Source organism: Brachyhypopomus gauderio, unplaced genomic scaffold (assembly GCF_052324685.1).
Source record: "Brachyhypopomus gauderio isolate BG-103 unplaced genomic scaffold, BGAUD_0.2 sc148, whole genome shotgun sequence".
NCBI lineage: Eukaryota > Metazoa > Chordata > Actinopteri > Gymnotiformes > Hypopomidae > Brachyhypopomus > Brachyhypopomus gauderio.
Window position 1 is genome coordinate 240,001 of NW_027506969.1, and position 21,041 is coordinate 261,041.

Here is a 21,041-nt window from a genome sequence, read left to right on the forward strand (position 1 = left end):
AGGATGTATCTCTGGAAAAGGCTTGTCTCTCCTCATCTCAGTGTTCCTCGAGTAGGCAGGCAGCCATGTGGAGAAAATAAAACAGGGAAAATTGGCTCTGTATAAGGACATATACAGGACAGATGAGATTATAAACATTTCTGGAGTGTGGCAGCAACTCCGGCATTAAGTTAAATTATTACAGCCTAGCTAAAAAGGCAGAACCAGAAGGTAACATAGACTTGGGGGCATTCTGAGACAATGGCATCCGTCCACTGCACTGTCAACAAACTTGAGTGACCACGAGCAGTGACAGGACGACAGCACCAGTGAAGGTGTGGGTGTTGTGAGGAGGTAGGAGTTATTTGGGAGTTTGTATTGGGTTTGTACTGTGTGTGTGTGTGTGTGTGTGTGTGTGTGAAAAAGATTACTTTGAGATTACTCAATTACTAGGGTTAGGGCTAGTGTCAGGGTAGGGCTAAGGTTAGGGATAGAGGGGGAAGTGATATGGGAGAGTGATTAGTGACAGTTAGGAGAACAGGTGTGATATGGGAGAGTGTTTAGTGAGAGTGAGGAGAACAGGAGTGATTAGTGAGAGTGAGGAGAACAGGTGTGATATGGGAGAGTGATTAGTGACAGTTAGGAGAACAGGAGTGATATGGGAGAGTGATTAGTGACAGTGAGGAGAACAGGGGGGTATTCCAGAAAGCGGGTTTAACAAACTCTAAACTTAACCCTGAACTCTGAGTTGTCTTACCCCGATCTGACATACTCAGAGTTTTTGGTTCCAAAACGGCTGATTGGAGTTAAAAGTAATCAGGGTCGCTCAACTTCAGCCCCTTCAGGCACTGGAACCTGGCCTCGAGGATTCCTAGGGTCATTTAAATTGTTTCCCTGGTTTTGCTGTGGGCCTGATTGTAGCGGGACTGTGGTCCAGGTGCAGGATCTGAATAGGGAGTCATAAGGTAGGCCTATAGGACAGGCAGGGATACCCTCTGTCTCCATGAAGGAGGCCGTCATAGTGTCCTATAATCACACTAGGGTTTGTTATACTATTACACTGCATGTGAACAACTAGCATAACTACCTCAGGCCTACTCTGTTCAGATTTGTTGTACAGTGTGGAATCATACACGGATCCTGGACATCTGGCTTCAACATTTGTGATGAGGTGGGAGAGTGTTTAGTGAGAGTGAGGAGAACAGGAGTGATATGGGAGAGTGTTTAGTGATAGTGAGCAGAAAAGGTGTGATATGGGAGAGTGTTTAGTGATAGTGAGGAGCAGGGCCGGAGTGGGACACTTTTTCAGCCCGGGAGTTTCATGCCCAAATCCGGCCCAAAATTATTTTCCCCTCCCAATCGGCCCAAACTAGAGATTGACATGAGGCGGCCCATCGGGAATCCTCCCGAATCTCTCGATTAGCCACTCCGGCTCTGGTGAGGAGAACAGGTGTGATATGGGAGAGTGTTTAGTGAGAGCGAGGAGAACAGGAGTGATATGGGAGAGTGTTTAGTGAGAGTGAGAAGAACAGGTGTGATATGGGAGAGTGTTTAGTGAGAGTGAGGAGAACAGGTGTGATATGGGAGAGTGTTTAGTGAGAGTGAGGAGAACAGGAGTGATATGGGAGAGTGTTTAGTGATAGTGAGGAGAACAGGTGTGATATGGGAGAGTGTTTAGTGAGAGTGAGGAGAACAGGAGTGATATGGGAGAGTGTTTAGTGAGAGTGAGGAGAACAGGAGTGATATGGGAGAGTGTTTAGTGATAGTGAGGAGAACAGGTGTGATATGGGAGAGTGTTTAGTGAGAGCGAGGAGAACAGGAGTGATATGGGAGTGTTTAGTGAGAGTGAGGAGAACAGAAGTGATATGGGAGAGTGTTTAGTGAGAGTGAGGAGAACAGGTGTGATATGGGAGAGTGTTTAGTGAGAGTGAGGAGAACAGAAGTGATATGGGAGAGTGTTTAGTGAGAGTGAGGAGAACAGAAGTGATATGGGAGAGTGTTTAGTGAGAGTGAGGAGAACAGGAGTGATATGGGAGAGTGTGTAGTGAGAGTGAGGAGAACAGGAGTGATATGGGAGAGTGTTTAGTGATAGTGAGGAGAACAGGTGTGATATGGGAGAGTGTTTAGTGAGAGCGAGGAGAACAGGAGTGATATGGGAGTGTTTAGTGAGAGTGAGGAGAACAGAAGTGATATGGGAGAGTGTTTAGTGAGAGTGAGGAGAACAGGTGTGATATGGGAGAGTGTTTAGAGAGAGTGAGCAGAACAGGAGTGATATGGGAGAGTGTTTAGTGAGAGTAAGGAGAACAGGAGTGATATGGGAGTGTTTAGTGAGAGTGAGTACTCCATCTGCTGAGAGTGGGATGTGGTTTGCATGCTAACAGAATCTGCAGATGTTAAGATGTCTTAATAAGCAAAGTGAAAGAGAGGAATCAAACCACATTTCCTGCTATCCTGAGGGACTTACACAACGAAGTCAGAGATTATATCAGAGTGCTAACAAATTCTTAGGGAACAATTAATATGGCATCAGTTTGATTTCACCAACTGTGACTGAAAAAATCCTCTGATGCAAAATGCAAGCTGATTGCCTGTTTGATTTACTGTAGCTGCACGTTGTCACGGTTGGCTCCGCCTTCTGTCAGTCATGGTTTCATTAGTTTTTTTGTGGTTTGTTTTGTTAATAACCCTTGTCATTCTTGTCAGCTGTATCTTGTCTAGTCTTCGTTAGTAATGGTATTTATGTTCCTTGTTTCCTGCCTGTCTTCGTGGTTCATTGTTGTTGTTTTGTCGTTTGATGTGTTCTGTCGTTCTTCGTGATTCTTGTCTTTGGTCAGTTGTCTGTAATTTATGTATACTCTGTTCATTATGCCTAGCTGTCCTCGTGCTATTTATACTATTTTATATTAAACGTTTTTACTATTCATAATGGTCACCATCTTATCATATGAAAGTGAAGGTTGCAGGTGAAGTGGAAGACCTTACTCTGAACTGCTCTTCTTAAATTAGTACTTTATGGTGATATGGACTAAAACACTTAATAAAAGAATTTTAAAATCAATACGGAATTTAACTGGCAGCCAATGCAGGGCTTATAGGACTGGTCTGATATGATGAAATTTTCTAGTTCTGGTCAGAACTCTGGCTGCGGAATTTTGAACTATTTGAAGTTTATTTAGATTCCTATTTGAACATCCTGACGATCAGGGCCGGAGTGGGCCACTTTTTCAGCCCGGGAGTTTCATGCCCAAATCTGGCCCAAAATTATTTTTCCCTCCCAATCGGCCCAAACTAGAGATTGACATGAGCCGGCCCATCAGGAATCCTCCCGATTAGCCACTCCAGCTCTGCTGACGATTGATTGATTGATTGATTGATTGATTGATTGATTGATTGATCCCGAAGGAAATTTAGCAGTTACACCACAACAGATCACAGTAAAGGACACACACAAACAATTTCACAATAACTTATATGACATTTACAAACAATACAAAGACTATACAAGTGTACAAGTACAAGTATCCCTATCAAGATTGGTAAAACTGGAACTAATGTGCAATGTCCAGTAATGCAAATGTATGGGATGTGCTTTTAAAAGTGTCAGTGTCGAAGTGACCAGGAGTGTGGACATACTGACAATGTACGGACAATGTACGGAATGTATGGACATTAATTTTCAGGACAAACAGTCAAATGACCAGAGTCCAGAAGGGCAGATGTACTGTAAGGTAGTTGTGCGATAGTAACGACTCGTTCCTCATCTGTCCCCCTCCCTCTTCTGACTCCACTGGGAGGAGTTGTAGAGTCTAATGCAGGGGTCGGCAACCTATGGCACGCGACACGCTGGACCAGCATCAGCAAAAAATCTCAGACAGAGAGCACGATCCTCAAATCGAAATCGCTCCTCAGCGCTCTGCTAAGCGGAGGCGTTTATACTCGGCGGGCGATCGATCGCGGTATAATATAATATAATTTCGATATAATTGTGTCCATTTACACCCCCCCCCTCGCTCAACAACTTACGTTCGCCACACAACCCCCCCCCCCCCCTCGCTCAACAACTTACGTTCGCCACCCCCAATCCCCCCCCCCCCCGCTCAACAACTTACATTCGCCACTCGGCACATTCATTGACTAGACATGTTAAAGTTGGCACTCCGTGTCTCAAAGGTTGCCGACCCTTGGTCTAATGGCTCTCGGGACATTTTTTGAATTGTCTGTCTTGAGGCCTTAGGGCCCAGGAGGAGAACTTATGTTTAGTCCTCATTAAGTTGGAGGAAGTTTAGAGACATCCAGCATTTAATATCTCTTACACAGGCCTCTTTTCCTAAACTGAGTTTGTCTCAGGTTTGGCCGATATGTAAAGTTGAGTGTCATCTGCATAGCAGTGAAAATTGACACCATGTTTGTTTATAACTGTGCCCAATGGTAGCATATATAATGTAAATAATAGTGGTCCTAAAATGGAGCCTTGCGGGACCCCATATTTAACTTTTGTACGTTTGGATGGAATATTCTATCATGTAAATGAGCATTACTCATTCTGTCATGTAAATGAGCATTACTCATTCTATCATCGTGACGGGCAGGGAGTGCGAAATAAAATGGAAGCGATCACGCCAAGTCTCAGGGAAAATGGATGGTTTAATGGAGAAAGTGCGCAAACCAAAAACCGTGACATGGTCCGAATTAAAGATACAATGATCAGCGGTCAACTGGTACAAAGACAAGACATATATAGACGAACAAATGACCCTCAGGTGAGAAGGATCATGGGCTCCGCCCACCTGAGGGACGAACACAACGCAACGATTGACAGGACAGCTACCGCTGTAGACGGGGGCGACCAGTAGGGGGCCCGCTGTACCGTGACAGATCCCCCCTCCAAGCCGCACTCCCCCGCACACACCCTAGCGGGCTTCTGACCGCTGAGCCCCCCATGGTGTGTGGATGGAGAGCAACAGCTCCCCACTCGTCCGTGCTGCCTGAGTGCGCAGGGTGCCTCCCTGGGGTGTGGCTAGTCCACCCACGAACCGCTCCCGGCTACCCAACCCAGGAGCACCAGAGACCAGGGCCCTGGCAAATCTGCCACAGGACCACCATGGTCACCCCGAGCTCGAAGGGGAGGGTCTCCTTCAGGAGAACCCCACGCTGTCCGGGAGAACCGCCTCTCACCACCAGGAACCTGCACACACAACACTTCACGACCAAGATTACACAAAGGCGCCAAAGTGGGAGGACCATGCGTCCTACCACACTATACACAATACAACACAAAACACATAGGCGCCAACATATAACACATAGCGCATAACCCTGACCATTTTAACCCCACTACCCAGGGGGGAGAGGACTCCTTCTCAGCAGGAGGTGATACCCTGTTACACAAACCCCCAGGCATACCTTGCCTACTTACTAGGGTTCAGGGGCACCTGCCGGCTCAGGAATCCCTCCAACTGGTCAGGGCCTCCTTCCGGAACTACGCCCTCCGTGCCACACTCCGTGGCACGGGACCACAGCCGGTCCTCCCCCAACACACATTTTAAGGGGAGGAGCATGCGTGGAATTACACACAACAAATCACGCCACACGCTAGGACAAAACGAACATGAAAAGACAAAAGACAAATGGACAGGACCCACACACGCGCGCTCTGCAAGCCGTAACGCACCCACTCTGGCTCGCAGTCGCTCCCTACTTCCAACACGGAACACACGGGTAGGGAGGCGACAAAGGCGAGTGATACTCAAGTCACGGCTTACAGGGACGCGCCTCTCCGGCTCGTAGCCGTTCACAACAGTCAACACAGACAACACGGAGAGCGAGGCAACAATGACGAGAGGCTCAACATTCAAACGTGTGCGTGCAGCACTTTGGTCCCGCTGTCCACACACTTATTACAACAAAAACGCAATGCATGTTCATGAAAAGAGGAGCCTTACGGGGGTAACGGACTAGTTCTCGCCGTGCTACATACAATACACTAGACAAACAAACATTTAAACACGGCGGGACGAGTGGAGACCGACCCAGCTCACTCCCATACGAAACATACAACAAACACCACGCAGACAAACTGTCAGGGCTGCGTCCAGGACCATCCCTCCTGTCGCCACTGGAGGGAACCCACGAGCAAATACTCGTGGGAGACGCAATCAGCGGTGAGGACCTGCAGCTGTGCCTTCCCCTATTTAATGGGCACGGTTGCAGTGCCTCACTGCTGAGTTGTTTGTTGCCGCTCGCTCTTGCAGCCAGCCTTATACCCGGTTATGGAGCAGTCGTTTCTCTCTCTCTCTCTCTCTCTCTCTCTCTCTCTCCCTCTCTACTGTTTTTCGAGGTCTCTTCTCCTGGGCCCTTACTGGCCTTTCTCAAGTTTTCCCCAAGCTGTTTCTTCTCTATATATTTTTTTGTTTTTGTTCTTTTGTTTTCAGCCAGCTCCCTTCCCTGGCTTACATTTATTTTGTTCGTTTGTGCTCCCTTTTTGACCACGACACGTTGAGTGGTTTTCCTCTGTGTGCTTTTTGTTTTCAATGAGCATTACTCATTCTGTCATGTAAATGAGCATTACTCATTCTGTCATGTAAATGAGCATTACTCATTCTGTCGTGTAAATGAGCATTACTCATTCTATCGTGTAAATGAGCATTACTCATTCTGTCGTGTAAATGAGCATTACTCATTCTGTCGTGTAAATGAGTATTACTCATTCTATCGTGTGAGCATTACTCATTCTATCGTGTAAATGAGCATTACTCATTCTGTTGTGTAAATGAGCATTACTCATTCTGTCATGTAAATGAGCATTACTCATTCTGTCATGTAAATGAGCATTACTCATTCCATCGTGTAAATGAGCATTACTCATTCTATCGTGTAAATGAGCATTACTCATTCTATTGTGTAAATGAGCATTACTCATTCTGTCATGATCTTTGCCCCGCCCAACACCGCCCTGCCCAACACCGCTCTGTCCAACACCGCCCCGCCCAACACCGCCCCGCCCAACACCGCCCCGCCCAACACCGCCCCGCCCAACACCGCTCTGTCCAACACTCCTCTGGTGTTCCCATGTGGCTCTGTCCTTTATTTGGTTGAACTTTTTTAGGTTCTGTCTCTGTGATGATTCCTCCATGTCTTATGTCTGGTTAGTGCTTCTGGATTAGTTCAAATTTTGTGTTTGGTTAATTTCCCCATATAATTATACCTCTTGATTCCTGGTTCATGGTGTAAATTATTATTTTTCAGTTATTGTTGTTATGGCCATTATCTCTGTGTTGCTTTCTCTGCTGCTGTTGTTTTATCTTTGTTTTGTCATGTTCTGTGTTTGGTCTCTCTGGCAGTTGCCCTGTTTTGGCTCCTAATGTTCTGGGTTACACCCCACTGTTCCTTTATACTATAGGGTTATGGTTAATAGAACCTGGTGTTCCTTTAAAAGGGTTATATATGGGTTTAATAGGGTTATATAAGGGTTTAATAGGGGTTTAATGGGGTTATATAAGGGTTTAATAGGGTTATATAAGGGTTTAATAGGGGTTTAATGGGGTTATATAAGGGTTTAATAGGGTTGTGTAAGGGTTTAATAGGGGTACATAAGGGTTTAATGGGGTTATATAAGGGTTTAATATGGTTATGTAAGGGTTTAATGGGGTTATATAAGGGTTTAATAGGGGTTTAATGGGGTTATATAAGGGTTTAATAGGGTTGTGTAAGGGTTTAATAGGGGTACATAAGGGTTTAATGGGGTTATATAAGGGTTTAATATGGTTATGTAAGGGTTTAATGGGGTTATATAAGGGTTTAATAGGGGTATATAATGGTTTAATAGGGGCATATAAGGATTTAATAGGGTCATGGTTAATTGATGCTTTAAGTAAAACAGCACCACTGTCCATTCCTGATTATATCACACACTCATAATTCATTGTATTTGGAGTAGGTTAAAATACTTATTCTCTATTCACAGTAACCAGGGATGTGTTATTTGGCAGGGGTTTTTAGTTATTTGTTTTATTTATTTGTTCTATGTATTTTGATTGTCTGTTAGTAAATATGTCAGTGGTTCAGCTGTTCTAACTATCTCTCTCTCTCTCCCCCCCTCTCTCTCTTTCTCTCTCTCTCCCTCCCTCTCTCTGTTTTCTCTCTCTCTCTCTCACTGTAATTACAGGGTTAATTCTGCTCTTCTATCTGGTGTTCTACACCTTTCTTGCTGGAATGTTCTGCCTCACCATGTACGTGATGCTGCTCACACTGGATGATTACAAACCAACCTGGCAGGACCGGCTAGCTACACCAGGTACACACACACACACACAACACACACACACACACCACACACGCACACACACACCACACAGCACACGCACACACTCTCTCTCTCTCTCTCTCTCTCTCTCACACACACACACACACACACACACACTCACACACTTAACCCTATATATATAAAAATTTGGACATTCATTAGAATAATTAAAGGACTAAATAATTTACTTGGGGTAGTTGTAGTATTAATTAGCTACATCATTATGTTGATGGAAGATCCTTATAGAAGGATAGTAAACAACTCTGTGTGTGTGTTTGTGTGTGTTCAGGGATGATGATTCAGCCAAAAGCTCAGAATCTGGAGATCACATATAACATGAAGGGGACAGAGAGCTGGGACATGTATGTTCAAGCTTTGGACCTCTTCCTGGGCCGTGAGTACACACACACTCACACTCACTCACACTCTCTCTCTCTCTCAAACACACACACACACACACACACACACACACACACACACACACACACACACACACACACACCTACCTAACCCTATACACACATAACACACTCACACATATACCATACACACACTCACACACACACACTACACTCACTGAGCTCTTTATTAGGAACACCTCCTTGTAACTACACTCATTGTTGATTTTGTCAGCTCCATTAACCATACAGGGTTATACAGGAGGAGTAACACAACAAATCTATTATAGAGGAGTAACACAACAAATCTATTATAGAGGAGTAACACAACAAATCTATTATAGAGGAGTAACACAACAAATCTATTATAGAGGAGTAACACAACAAACCTATTATAGAGGAGTAACACAACAAATCTATTATAGAGGAGTAACACAACAAATCTATTATAGAGGAGTAACACAACAAATCTATTATAGAGGAGTAACACAACAAACCTATTATAGAGGAGTAACACAACAAATCTATTATAGAGGAGTAACACAACAAATCTATTATAGAGGAGTATATCTATATCCTAACCCTACTGCAGTGAAGAAACTGGAACAGTGTCAAGAACAGTGGAGTCATTAGAACAATGGAATCATTAGAACAGTGGAGTCATTAGAACAATGTAGTCATTAGAACAGTGTAGTCATTAGAACAGTGGAATCATTAGAACAGTGGAGTCATTAGAACAATGTAGTCATTAGAACAGTGTAGTCATTAGAACAGTGGAGTCATTAGAACAATGGAATCATTAGAACAATGGAATCATTAGAACAGTGGAGTCATTAGAACAGTGGAGTCATTAGAACAGTGGAATCATTAGAACAGTGGAGTCATTAGAACAGTGGAATCATTAGAACAATGGAATCATTAGAACAGTGGAGTCATTAGAACAGTGGAGTCATTAGAACAGTGGAATCATTAGAACAGTGGAGTCATTAGAACAGTGGAATCATTAGAACAGTGGAGTCATTAGAACAGTGGAGTCATTAGAACAATGGAATCATTAGAACAGTGGAGTCATTAGAACAGTGGAGTCATTAGAACAGTGGAGTCATTAGAACAGTGGAGTCATTAGAACAGTGGAGTCATTAGAACAGTGGAGTCATTAGAACAGTGGAATCATTAGAACAGTGGAGTCATTAGAACAGTGGAGGCAAAAGTGGTACAAATGATTTTCAGCCACAGACTTTGTGGGTCAGACTTTGGAAGAACACACAAAAGGGTCACCTGCTTGCCGCAGGTGAAATCCATTTCAAGATGCCCGGAGTCAAATTCTGGCAGAAATCGCAAACCCTGCCCCGTTCTCAACTAAGGAGTCAAATTGAGCATGCGCAGAGGAGTTGGGGTTCAACTATAATTTGTATACTTTGACAATGCAGGTTGTAAGGTCAGATCAATTTTTAACAAGAAACTCAATAAAGTAAGCTGATCCAAATACTTTGTTATAGTTTATGGTGCAATTTATTATTTTTGCTCAGCTAAACTAAAAATCATCATATAAGGCGAGCAATTTTAAGTTGTTTTTTACAGTGCAGAAAACTCACCGCATGGTTCACCACGTGGTCACATGACCACATAGTCAACCAGAGTGACTCTGATCTCATCTGTTATGGTTGCTTGTCCTCTTCCTCATCATCATCATCTCTATGCAGTATTGGACTCCACTGATGTGCAAACCAAGGTTTGCTAATTGTGGTTTCTTTGTTGAACCTGTCCTGTAAAAACTACATTGGACCATGAGAACTGTGAGACAAAACATTAATTGTTTGATTAAATGTCTTCATGTGCTGTAGTGAATTGACATGTCCTTATTCATGTCCTTATTCCTCTCATTATTCATGTCCTTATTCCTGTCCTTATTCATGTCCTAAATCATGTCCTTATTCCTGTCCTTATTCATGTCCTAAATCATGTCCTTATTCATGTCCTAAATCATGTCCTTATTCCTCTCCTTATTCATGTCCTTATTCCTTTATGTCTGTCTGTGCAGCTTATAACGACTCTCAGCAGGCCATGAAAAACGATGCATGTGCTCCAGACCAGTATTTCATTCAGGATGACAGCGGTGAGGTCCGCAACAACCCCAAGCGCTCGTGCCAGTTTAACCGCACCATTCTGGGGGACTGCTCCGGCCTGGAGGACCGCACATACGGGTACCGCGACGGAAAACCCTGTGTGCTCATCAAACTCAATCGGGTAACCAGTTGCTGCACAGAGATCAAAGATGCTAACCAACTGCATTATAGAAATCACTGATACTGACCAATCACATCACCAGTATCATATATACTGACAATGTCACCAGATATAAGTCACTATGGAGATGGACATCTGCCCAATGCTGATAATGTATTTATGATGGAATTCTGTCTGTAGGTTTAGGGTTGAAGGTATTAGAATTCTGTCTGTAGGTTTAGGGTTGAAGGTATTAGAATTGTCTGTAGGTTTAGGGTTGAAGGTATTATAATTCTGTCTGTAGATTTAGGGTTGAAGGTATTAGAATTGTCTGTAGGTTTAGGGTTGAAGGTATTAGAATTCTGTCTGTAGATTTAGGGTTGAAGGTATTAGAATTGTCTGTAGGTTTAGGGTTGAATGTATTAGAATTCTGTCTGTAGGTTTAGGGGGGAGGTATTAGAATTGTCTGTAGGTTTAGGGTTGAAGGTATTAGAGGTTTAGGGTTGAAGGTATTAGAATTCTGTCTGTAGGTTTAGGGTTGAAGGTATTAGAATTGTCTGTAGGTTTAGGGTTGAAGGTATTAGAATTCTGTCTGTAGGTTTAGGGTTGAAGGTATTAGAATTCTGTCTGTAGGTTTAGGGTTGAAGGTATTAGAATTTTAAATGTTTTTGTTTAGGAGTAGGGTTAAATTACAGGAGTTAGGGATGTAAGTTGAAACAACAGACTAGTGTTGCACGGTATACCGATACTAGAGTAGTATCGCGATACTTCGTAATTAAAAACGGTACAATACCCAATTTGCTTAGTATCGGTGCTATAGGACTGAGTGCGTTTTTTAAAAAAAAGAGCAGTATTTCCAAAGAGTGCCACATGGGGGCTGTGTGCATGTACAGCAGTGCAGCGCTTGCCTCCTCTCTGCAGAATAAGAAGAAAACGTGTAGGATGACTGCTAATATAAGCAATATTGCGGACCGTCCTCAGCTTGTTGAAAAACTACATGCACGAAGCGAAATATGGAATTATTATATGGAATATGGATAAAATATGGAAGCAGCAGAAGTGCTGTGTGGAAATACTTTGGTTTCAAAGCAGATACAGATGGAAAACCGAAGGACATGAACAAGCCAGTTTGCAAGCAGTGCTTTCGGAACATTTTAACGAAGGGCGCTACAGCCTGGTTTATATACTTGACGCAACGCGAGCTGCACGAGGGTTCACGCGGCGAAAATGACGTAATCGCGGTGGCCTCGCGCGCTGTCGATTCGCGAGGTCGTGCACCTGTTAAATATTTATACATATACTCAAAATAATTCGCTTTTTCATCACATTATTTAATGGTGGTTTATTTTCAAAATGCCCAATCTTAACGTTTTCTCGTTCTCATGTTTCGTCCTGGAATTACAAGAGTAATGTAATACAAGAGAGCTGTTCAGTCAGATATCTATTTGTTGTGAAATGATGTTACAATTTCAAGCATTTTCAAGTACTTTAGCCTAAATTCCAGCACTTTTCAAACCTGAAACACAAAGTATTACTACAGCATACAAGATTATGCAGGGTTGCCAACTCTCACGCATTGAGCGTTAGACACACGCATTTGACCGTTTTCACACGCTCTCATGCCACACTTCCGATATCTCACACCGAAAAAAATTCTAGTTTATTTACCTCTGATCCACATCTATGATTCAATGAGTTACTAGTTCGCTCTTGCGCCAACCACCGGCGACCAACCATAGCTTTTTTTGACTTCTAAATGTGAATTCCAGAGTGCACTACTATTATTTATGTTTATTTATATTAATGTGCAATTATTTATTTTTCTGTTTTAATGTGGTAGGGACTACACCTTTTATTTATTTCACATTTGTGAAACAAAATACAATATTCATTTGTTTGATTATAAAAAAATAATAAAAAGGCTTTATAATGGAAATGAGCATAGTATCTGACTTTGGTATCAAAAATGGTATCGAATTTCAATATTTTTTAAAATATCGTATCGAAGTTGTAATTCTTAGTATTGTGACAACCCTACAACAGACACTGGGTTACACACTTTGACTTCTCTGTGTCATTCTGAAAAAAGGGAGAGTTGAGTGCTTAAGGAGATGGTTAAGTGTTTAAAGAGATATGTATAGAATTATACCAATTAAATAAGGAGATATGTTTAACTGTTTAAAGAGATATGTGTCACGGTATAGCCCCTGACCCCTCCCTATTGGGCATGTGTTTATGTCGTCTACGTCTAGATGTCTGCGTCTGTGGATCTTCGTGGGTGTGGTTGTGAGTGTTCATCGGTCTCATCTGTGGCTCGTCTCGTGATCACTCTGGGCTTATGTGGTTTGTTTATTTAATGTGCATGTCCCGTGCACAGAAAGACGAGCCAACCAAGAATGCCTGGTTACACAACCCGCACCAAGAAGGGGAAGAGGCATGGTGGTGCCTGCTCGGCCTCTTCCCCTTCTTGCCCCCCGCCGCGAGAGCCCCGTGAGCCTTGAGGAGATGCAGCAAGATCCCGTGGTTGCGCTTTTGCAGCGTCAGGCGCAGGATACCAAGGATGAGGCACTGGCAGAACACCTGCACCATGCTGCGAGGCGGGTGTGGAGAGAGAGACACTTCCTCTAGAGACCCCTCGCCTCTGAGAGTCGGTTCTGTAGAGCTTTATTGCAGTGGAGAAGACGACAAGACTCCGGAGAGTGAGTTTGAGCAGGAGGAGGGTTTAGAAGAAGAGGAGAGCTCCCCTCCATCCATATATTTGGCCCCCACCGAGTATTACGGCGAGGGTGAGGAAGACGATGTCAGCCCTCCTCCATCCCTGTGCTTAGGGAGTTTTTCCTCGCCACTGTCGCCTTAGGCTCATTAGGGTTCTGGACCCATAGTATTGTTAACCTTTTAAATCCTGTAAAGCGCTTTGTGACAACATGTGTTGTGAAAAGCGCTATACAAATAAACTTTGATTTGATTTGATTTGCTTGGCTTCCACCGAGCATTACGGGGATGAGGTGAGTCCCCCTCCGTCCGAGTACTCGGACCTCACTGAGTGTGAGGACGAGGAAGGCAGCCAGCCTCCGTCTGAGTACTCGGATGGTGAACCATGCCCGGAAGAGGAGGACATGAGCCCACCTCCCTCGGAGCAATCCGGAGACCGTGAGAGGGAGGAGAGGCCCGAGGGAGGGCGTTTCTCCATATCCCTCAGAGGAGAGCGCTAGGGACTACTCCCGGTGCAAAACCCCGGTGGAGCCCATGAAATGAAGCTCAGGTGGAGAAGAGGAGATGGAGATAGAGGACAACGCTCCCACCGCCAGGCCAGGAGGGTGATCACTGGGAGGAGGGGAAGTTCCCCGGTGGGGTCCACGGGGGAAGGAAAGCAAGCATCGGCAGGCCTACCCTGCGGCGTGCCCCCCGAGGGCTTCCAAAGAGACTCGTGCCCACCAAGAGGGCTGCAGGCGCATCCGCCAGCCGCGCTGCACCCAGCGGAGGGTTTGTGGCAAGGGCAGGAGGAAGACCGCCCACCACAGTGCCTGCAGCTCCCGGAGCGTTCTCCCGTCTGGCAGCCCTCCTCCGTTTGTGTGTGTGTTTGTGCCTGTGTTTGTGTCCGTCCCTGTGTTCATCCCGAATCCCCTTTTCCCTTTCGTGCCTCTGTCCGTTAATGTTCCTGTTTGTGTGTTCGTGAATGTGCCATTGTGTGTGTCTAACGTGTTTTCCCCTGTCTTCCCAGGGAGGGTGTTCTAGGCTGTTCGTGGCGGCCTCTCCACCCAGGGCAGTCATCTCCCAAACGCAGGACTGAATGCTCCGGATCCGCCCATCAGTGTGGGTTCGGGGCATTCAGTTCTATTGGCACCCCGGGACGGGTAGTGCCCTTGGTGGGGGGATCTGTCACGTTACAGCCCCCGACCCCTCCCCTTTGGGCGTGTGTTTATGTCGTCTACGTCTAGACGTCTGCGTCTGTGGATCTTCGTGGGTGTGGTTGTGTCCGAGTGTTCATCGGTCTCACCTGTGGCTCGTCTCATGAACACTCGGGGTTTATGTGGTTTGTCTTTTTAATGTGCGTTCACATTAATGATATGTATCATTATACCAATTAAATAAGGAGATATGTTTAAGTGTTTAAAGAGATATGTATCATTATACCAATTAAATAAGGAGATATGTTTAAGTGTTTAAAGAGATATGTATCATTATACCAATTAAATAAGGAGATATGTTTAAGTGTTTAAGGAGATATGTAACATTATACCAATTAAATAAGGAGATATGTTTAAGTGTTTAAAGAGATATGTATCATTATACCAATTAAATAAGGAGATATGTTTAAGTGTTTAAGGAGATATGTATCATTATACCAATTAAATAAGGAGATATGTTTAAGTGTTTAAAGAGATATGTATCATTATATCAATTAAATAATGAGATATGTTTAAGTGTTTAAAGAGATATGTATCATTATACCAATTAAATAAGGAGATATGTTTAAGTGTTTAAGGAGATATGTATCATTATACCAATTAAATAAGGAGATATGTTTAAGTGTTTAAAGAGATATGTATAATTATATCAATTAAATAAGGAGATATGTTTAAGTGTTTAAAGAGATATGTATCATTATACCAATTAAATAAGCAGAACACACCTGAGCTTCAATTACTGAGATGTGTGTGCCACTGTGTAACACTGTAACAGATGAAACCAATCAACTGTGATGACAGGAATGTGGCAGAAAAGGAGTGTGAGTAGTGGTGCCCTCTGGTGGCACAGAGTGGAATTATGGGTAGCTGATTTGACACCACCTCATTTACTGCCACAATTCACAGCAACCAAGTGGTTTTCCTCCATGTCCTCCAGCCTCCTGGGAAATTTAAGTCCCAGATTAAGTCCACTTATAGTATAAATTTATAGTGACTATTCCAACTAATGGTATGATCTTTGACCCTTCTGTAGGTCATTGGAATGTTGCCAGGGAAAGGTGGCCAGTCTCCGTATGTGACCTGTGCTGCAAAGGTAAGACCTCCCGACTGTTATGGATTCATGCAGTCGCCACATGAACCACAATTCACAACCCACAATATGATGCTTCTCTCTTCTCTAACCCTAACCCTTTCATCATCTCAGTTATAAAGTGGAACAAATCAGGGGAAACAGAGAGAAGGAGAGAGTGTACAAGAAAGGAGAGTGTCTGTGTTTAAGAAAGGTGTGTGTGTGTGTGTGTGTGTGTGTGTGTAAGAAAAGAGTGTGTGAGTGTGTGTGTGTGTGTGTGTGTGTGTGTGTGTGTGTGTGTGTGTGTGTGTGTAAGAAAAGAGTGTGTGTGTGTGTGTGTATAAGAAAGGAGAGTGTCTGTTAGAGTGTGTCTAAGAAAGGAGAGTGTGAGTGTCTGTGTGTGTAAGAAAGGAGTGTGTGGGCATAAGAAAGGAGAGTGTGAATGTGTGTAAGAAAGGAGAGAAAGAGAGAGTGTGTGTACGAGAGTGTCTGCCATGAGAGTGTCTGTGAGCGTGTGTGTGTAAGCAAGGAGAGTGTCTTGACTGAGTGTGTGTGTGTGTGTATGTAAGATAGCAGTGCGTGTACGTGTGTGTGAGTTTGTAAGATAGGAGTGTGTGTGAATGTGTTTGTGTGTAAGACATATTAAGCAGTGTGAGACTTGCAGCAGGGTGACACTCACAGCCGTCTCTGTAGGGTTAGGGTTAGAGTTTGACCCTAATTCACAGCCGTGTCTGTAGGGTTAGGGTTAGAGTTTGACTCTAATTCACAGCCGTCTCTGTAGGGTTAGGGTTAGAGTTTGACCCTAATTCACAGCCGTCTCTCTCTCTCTGCTCTCTCCCTGAGTCAGAAGGAGGACACTGAGCTCCTTGGGCAGATCTCATACTTCCCTCCAAATGGAACATTCAACCTAATGTATTACCCCTTCTATGGCAAACTTGCTCAGGTGAGTGTGTCTAAATACATACAAGGAATCAAAAGCTAAGGAATGTTCCTAGATGTCTCTGTGTCTGTGTCAAGTATTACTGAGTTTTTTTTTTCTTACCCCAACCCACCCTAATTCTAACCCACCCTAAAATGGACATGGGTCCAGAGTTTTCCTAAATAAGTGATGGTTTAGGTTTAGGGATGTTCAGACCCACAAATCACATGATTCTGTTCTACTTGGCAGTGGAACCAGGACCAGTGTGCTACTGAACGAAAATGCAGGGATAAACCCATTTCCTCGTTTGGCATTTACTTTTTTACATACACACTGACTGCCATGTACTTTATAGAAACAGGGTCTGTCTTGAAATATTTTTGTTTTTGCGAACATTTTATGCAAAATATTTGCAAGTTTGAGGAGTGCAGGTGTAATGAGTGCAGATGCACCTGCAGACACACCTGTACAGACTGCAGACGCACCTGTACAGACTACAGACGCACCTGTACAGACTACAGACGCACCTGTACAGACTACAGATGCACCTGTACAGAATGTAGGCACCAGTCCAACATCCCAGACAATACACATCAATACATTTGACCCTGTTTCAAAGCTCTGTGAACAGGGCTCACGGAACATGAGTCCTCTGAACACAGTGCGTTCTGAACACTGTGTGGTCAGTGTTCTCTTCGTGTCTTATCTGTGTTCTGTAGGATCATGTAAGTAGTGATGCAAATGACTAAATAGACTGGGATAAAGTATATAGTACACCACATACTTTGTATATGGTACACCCCATACACTGTTTATAGTACACCACATACACTGTAAATGGTACACCCCAAACACTGTTTATAGTACACCACATACATTGTATATGGTACACCCCAAAGACTGTTTATAGTACACCACATACATTGTATATGGTACACCCCATACACTGTATATGGTACACCCCAAACACTGCCCAATGCTAAAATGTCTGGGTGAGATGGGGGTGTTTCAGTCAATGAGCCTCACTTTATTTATTACTGTGTTTATTTATGTATGAGTGTGTAACTGTGGTGCATGGGCGTTATGGTCTTTTTATATGTGCATGTTTCACTGTGTGTGTGTGTGTGTGTGTTTGCATGCATAACTCCTGTGCATGGGCATTATGGTCTTTTTATATGTGCTTGTATAACTGTGTGTGTGTGTGTGTGTGTGTGTGTGTGTGTGTGTGTGTGTGTGTGTGTTCGTGCATTTGCATGCATGTGTGTGCGTGTGCATGTGTGTGGATCTGTGGGTGTTTGTGTGTACGTGTGTATGTGTGCGCATCTGTGGGCGTGTGTGTGTGTGTGTGTGTGTGTGTGTGTATGTGTGCGCATCTATGTGTGTGTGTGTGTGTATGTGTGCGCATCTATGTGTGTGTGTGTGTATGTGTGCGCATCTGTGGGTGTGGGTGTGTGTGTGTGTGCATCTGTTGGTGTGTGTGTGTATGTGTGCGCATCTGTGGGTGTGTGTGTGTGTGCATCTGTGGGGGTGTGTGTGTGTGTGTGTGTGTGTGTGTGTGTGTGTGTGTGTGCAGGTGAACTACTCTCAGCCGTTGGTGGCGGTGAAGTTTCTGAACATCACTCTGGATGCTGATGTGAATGTGGAGTGTAAGATCAACTCCAACACCATCGGGGAATACAGCGAAAGGGACAAGTTTGCTGGACGGGTCTCCTTCAAGCTTCGCATTAACTCTGAGTAGAGACGCCTGGAGCTGCTGCACACACACACATATACACACTCACATACATACGCACATACACACACACACACATACAAATGCACACACACACACATCCACATATATACACACATACATTGAAAGGCACATTCTCTCTCATTCATACACATGCAAACACTGAAGTTTTTTACCAGTTGTTGACAGTGCATAAGGTCCCTCTAATAATTAAGCAATGACGTTACTACTTCCTGTTTATAAGAAAGAATACTGGGAGCTCTATTGCATCAGCAGCAGAGAGAACATTTGTGTCTGTGTGTTGTGTGTTTGTGTGTGTGAGAGGGACAATGAGAGTGAGACAGAGAGAGAGAGAGAGAGAGAGAAAGAGAGAGAGACAGCATTTTAAACTTTACATGTCTCTCTGTATTTATTGTCATTAAAATCATTCCAGAGCCGAGGAGACTCTAAAACCCTTCAACTTTTCAGATGTGCAAACTGCTCTAAAAATGACATCACAACTTTTCATAATCAATCTGATAAGTTTATGGCCAGGAATGAGGAAGACAGCTGTGAGAAGGAAGTACAGTGGTTGGACAGTTTGTGGCACTGTGTGTTCACATCCATAGATGCTAATATCAGTCCTGCTTAAACTGAATTCAGATGATCAAACTCTGTCCATACTCATACATACTCATTGTTCATCAAATTCTCTAATGATCAGTCTGCAGTGAGGAAACTATTGAATACCCACTGGGTTAGTGTTAGGGGTTAGTGTTAGGGGTTAGGGTTAGTACTCTTCTGTCTACATCTCACACTGGCTCCCAGTATGACCAGGAGAGACCAGAGTGAGTGATATGGAGAATATGAAGTGTAATTTAGGGTCTTAGTCTCTTCAACAACAGCAGACCAAAATAGACCCTTACCTGTAACCCCTAACCTGTAACCCCTAACCCTAACTAACCCTGTAGACAAATGTTCTCTCATGCTGATATCATTCATTTTTGTCTTCTATGTTCTGTTCATCAATTGTGTTTTACAGACACTCCGTTCATATTCACCCCATGTCTGTTTTAAACATGTCTAACCCTAACCTCTCTCTAATCTCAAATAATCCCATTAATCTCTTTAATCTGTAATCAGGACACAGACTCTGTTGCACTCATCAGCATCAGTATCCTCCCCCCTTCTGTCCTGGCTGCCATAGCCCTAAACCCTAAACCAGGGCTGTTCAACTATATTTTTCTGTGGGCCAGATTTGGCAGAGAGCTCTGACCTGTGGGCCAGACAATTTTCAGACCTATACCAATACTGTCATAGTGGATGTTAAATTGAACTTAATTTGTTGACCGGGGGGGTGGCGAACGTAACACTTGTGCCACATAGAGACACAACGTGCCGTAAAGCAGGAATGTTGCAAATAAATAAAGCAGGAATGTTGGAATGTTGCAAATAAAATGTTATTTATTTTTACGGCAGTTTATCAAATATTTATTATTATTTATAGGGAGATGGGCTGCGGGCCGGTACAAATTCCTTAAAGGGCCGGTTCTGGCCCGCGGGCCGCCAGTTGAATAGCCCTGCCCAAAACCCTAAACCCTAAACCCTTCTGTATCACTCTCAAGCTCTCTTCCCTCTCCCTCATCACACTCTCTTGGTTTTCATTGTGTATATATATATATATATATATATATATATATATATATATATATATATATATATACACACACACACTCTCACTGGCCACTTTTAACGCAAATGTTGAATCACATGGCAGCAACTCAATGCATTTAGGCATGTAGACATGGTCAAGACAATCTGCTGCAGTTCAAACCGACCATCAGAAAGGGGAAGAAAGGTGATTTAAGTGACTTTGAACGTGGCATGGTTGTTGGTGCCAGATGGGCTGGTCTGAGTATTTCAGAAACTGCTGATCTACTGGGATTTTCACACACAACCATCTCTAGGGTTTACAGAGAATCGTCCAAAAAAGAGAAAATATCTAATGAGTGGCAGTTGTGTGGGTCAGAAGAGAATGGCCAGACTGGTTCGAGCTGATAGAATGGCAACAGTAACTCAAATAACCAGTTGTTACAACCGAGACATGCAGAAGAGCATCTCTGAACACACAACATGTTGAACCTTGAGGTGGATGGGCTACAGCAGCAGAAGACCACACTGGGTGCCACTCCTGTCAGCTGAGAACAGGAAACTGAGGCTACAATTCGCACAGGCTCACCAAAATTGGACAATAGAAGATTGGAAAAACGTTGCTTGGTGTGATGAGTCTCGATTTCTGCTGCGAAATTCAGATGGTAGAGTCAGAATTTGGCATCAGCTACATCAACGGTTCAGGCTGGTGGTGGTGGTGCAATGGTGTGGGGGATATTTTCCTGGCACATTTTGGGCCCATTAGTACCAACTGAGCATTGTGTCAACACCACAGCCTACCTGAGTATTGTTGCTGACCATGTCCATCCCTTTATGACCACAGTGTACCCATCTTCTGATGGCTACTTCCAGCAGGAC

General features: G+C 43.8%; 1 protein-coding gene across 1 annotated transcript in view; it reads left to right on the plus strand.

Moving 5' to 3' along the window:
• Positions 1 to 19,729, plus strand: part of LOC143500411 (sodium/potassium-transporting ATPase subunit beta-2-like) — a 24,925-nt gene extending 5,196 nt beyond the window's left edge. Inside the window, exons 2-7 of the mRNA XM_076994538.1 lie at positions 8,144 to 8,272; positions 8,571 to 8,675; positions 10,721 to 10,926; positions 15,847 to 15,906; positions 16,730 to 16,825; positions 18,375 to 19,729. Of these exons, the coding sequence (XP_076850653.1) occupies positions 8,144 to 8,272; positions 8,571 to 8,675; positions 10,721 to 10,926; positions 15,847 to 15,906; positions 16,730 to 16,825; positions 18,375 to 18,539 (761 nt within the window). The 3' untranslated portion in view covers positions 18,540 to 19,729. The remainder of the gene's footprint in view (positions 1 to 8,143; positions 8,273 to 8,570; positions 8,676 to 10,720; positions 10,927 to 15,846; positions 15,907 to 16,729; positions 16,826 to 18,374) is intronic.
• Positions 19,730 to 21,041: the final 1,312 nt, after the last annotated feature.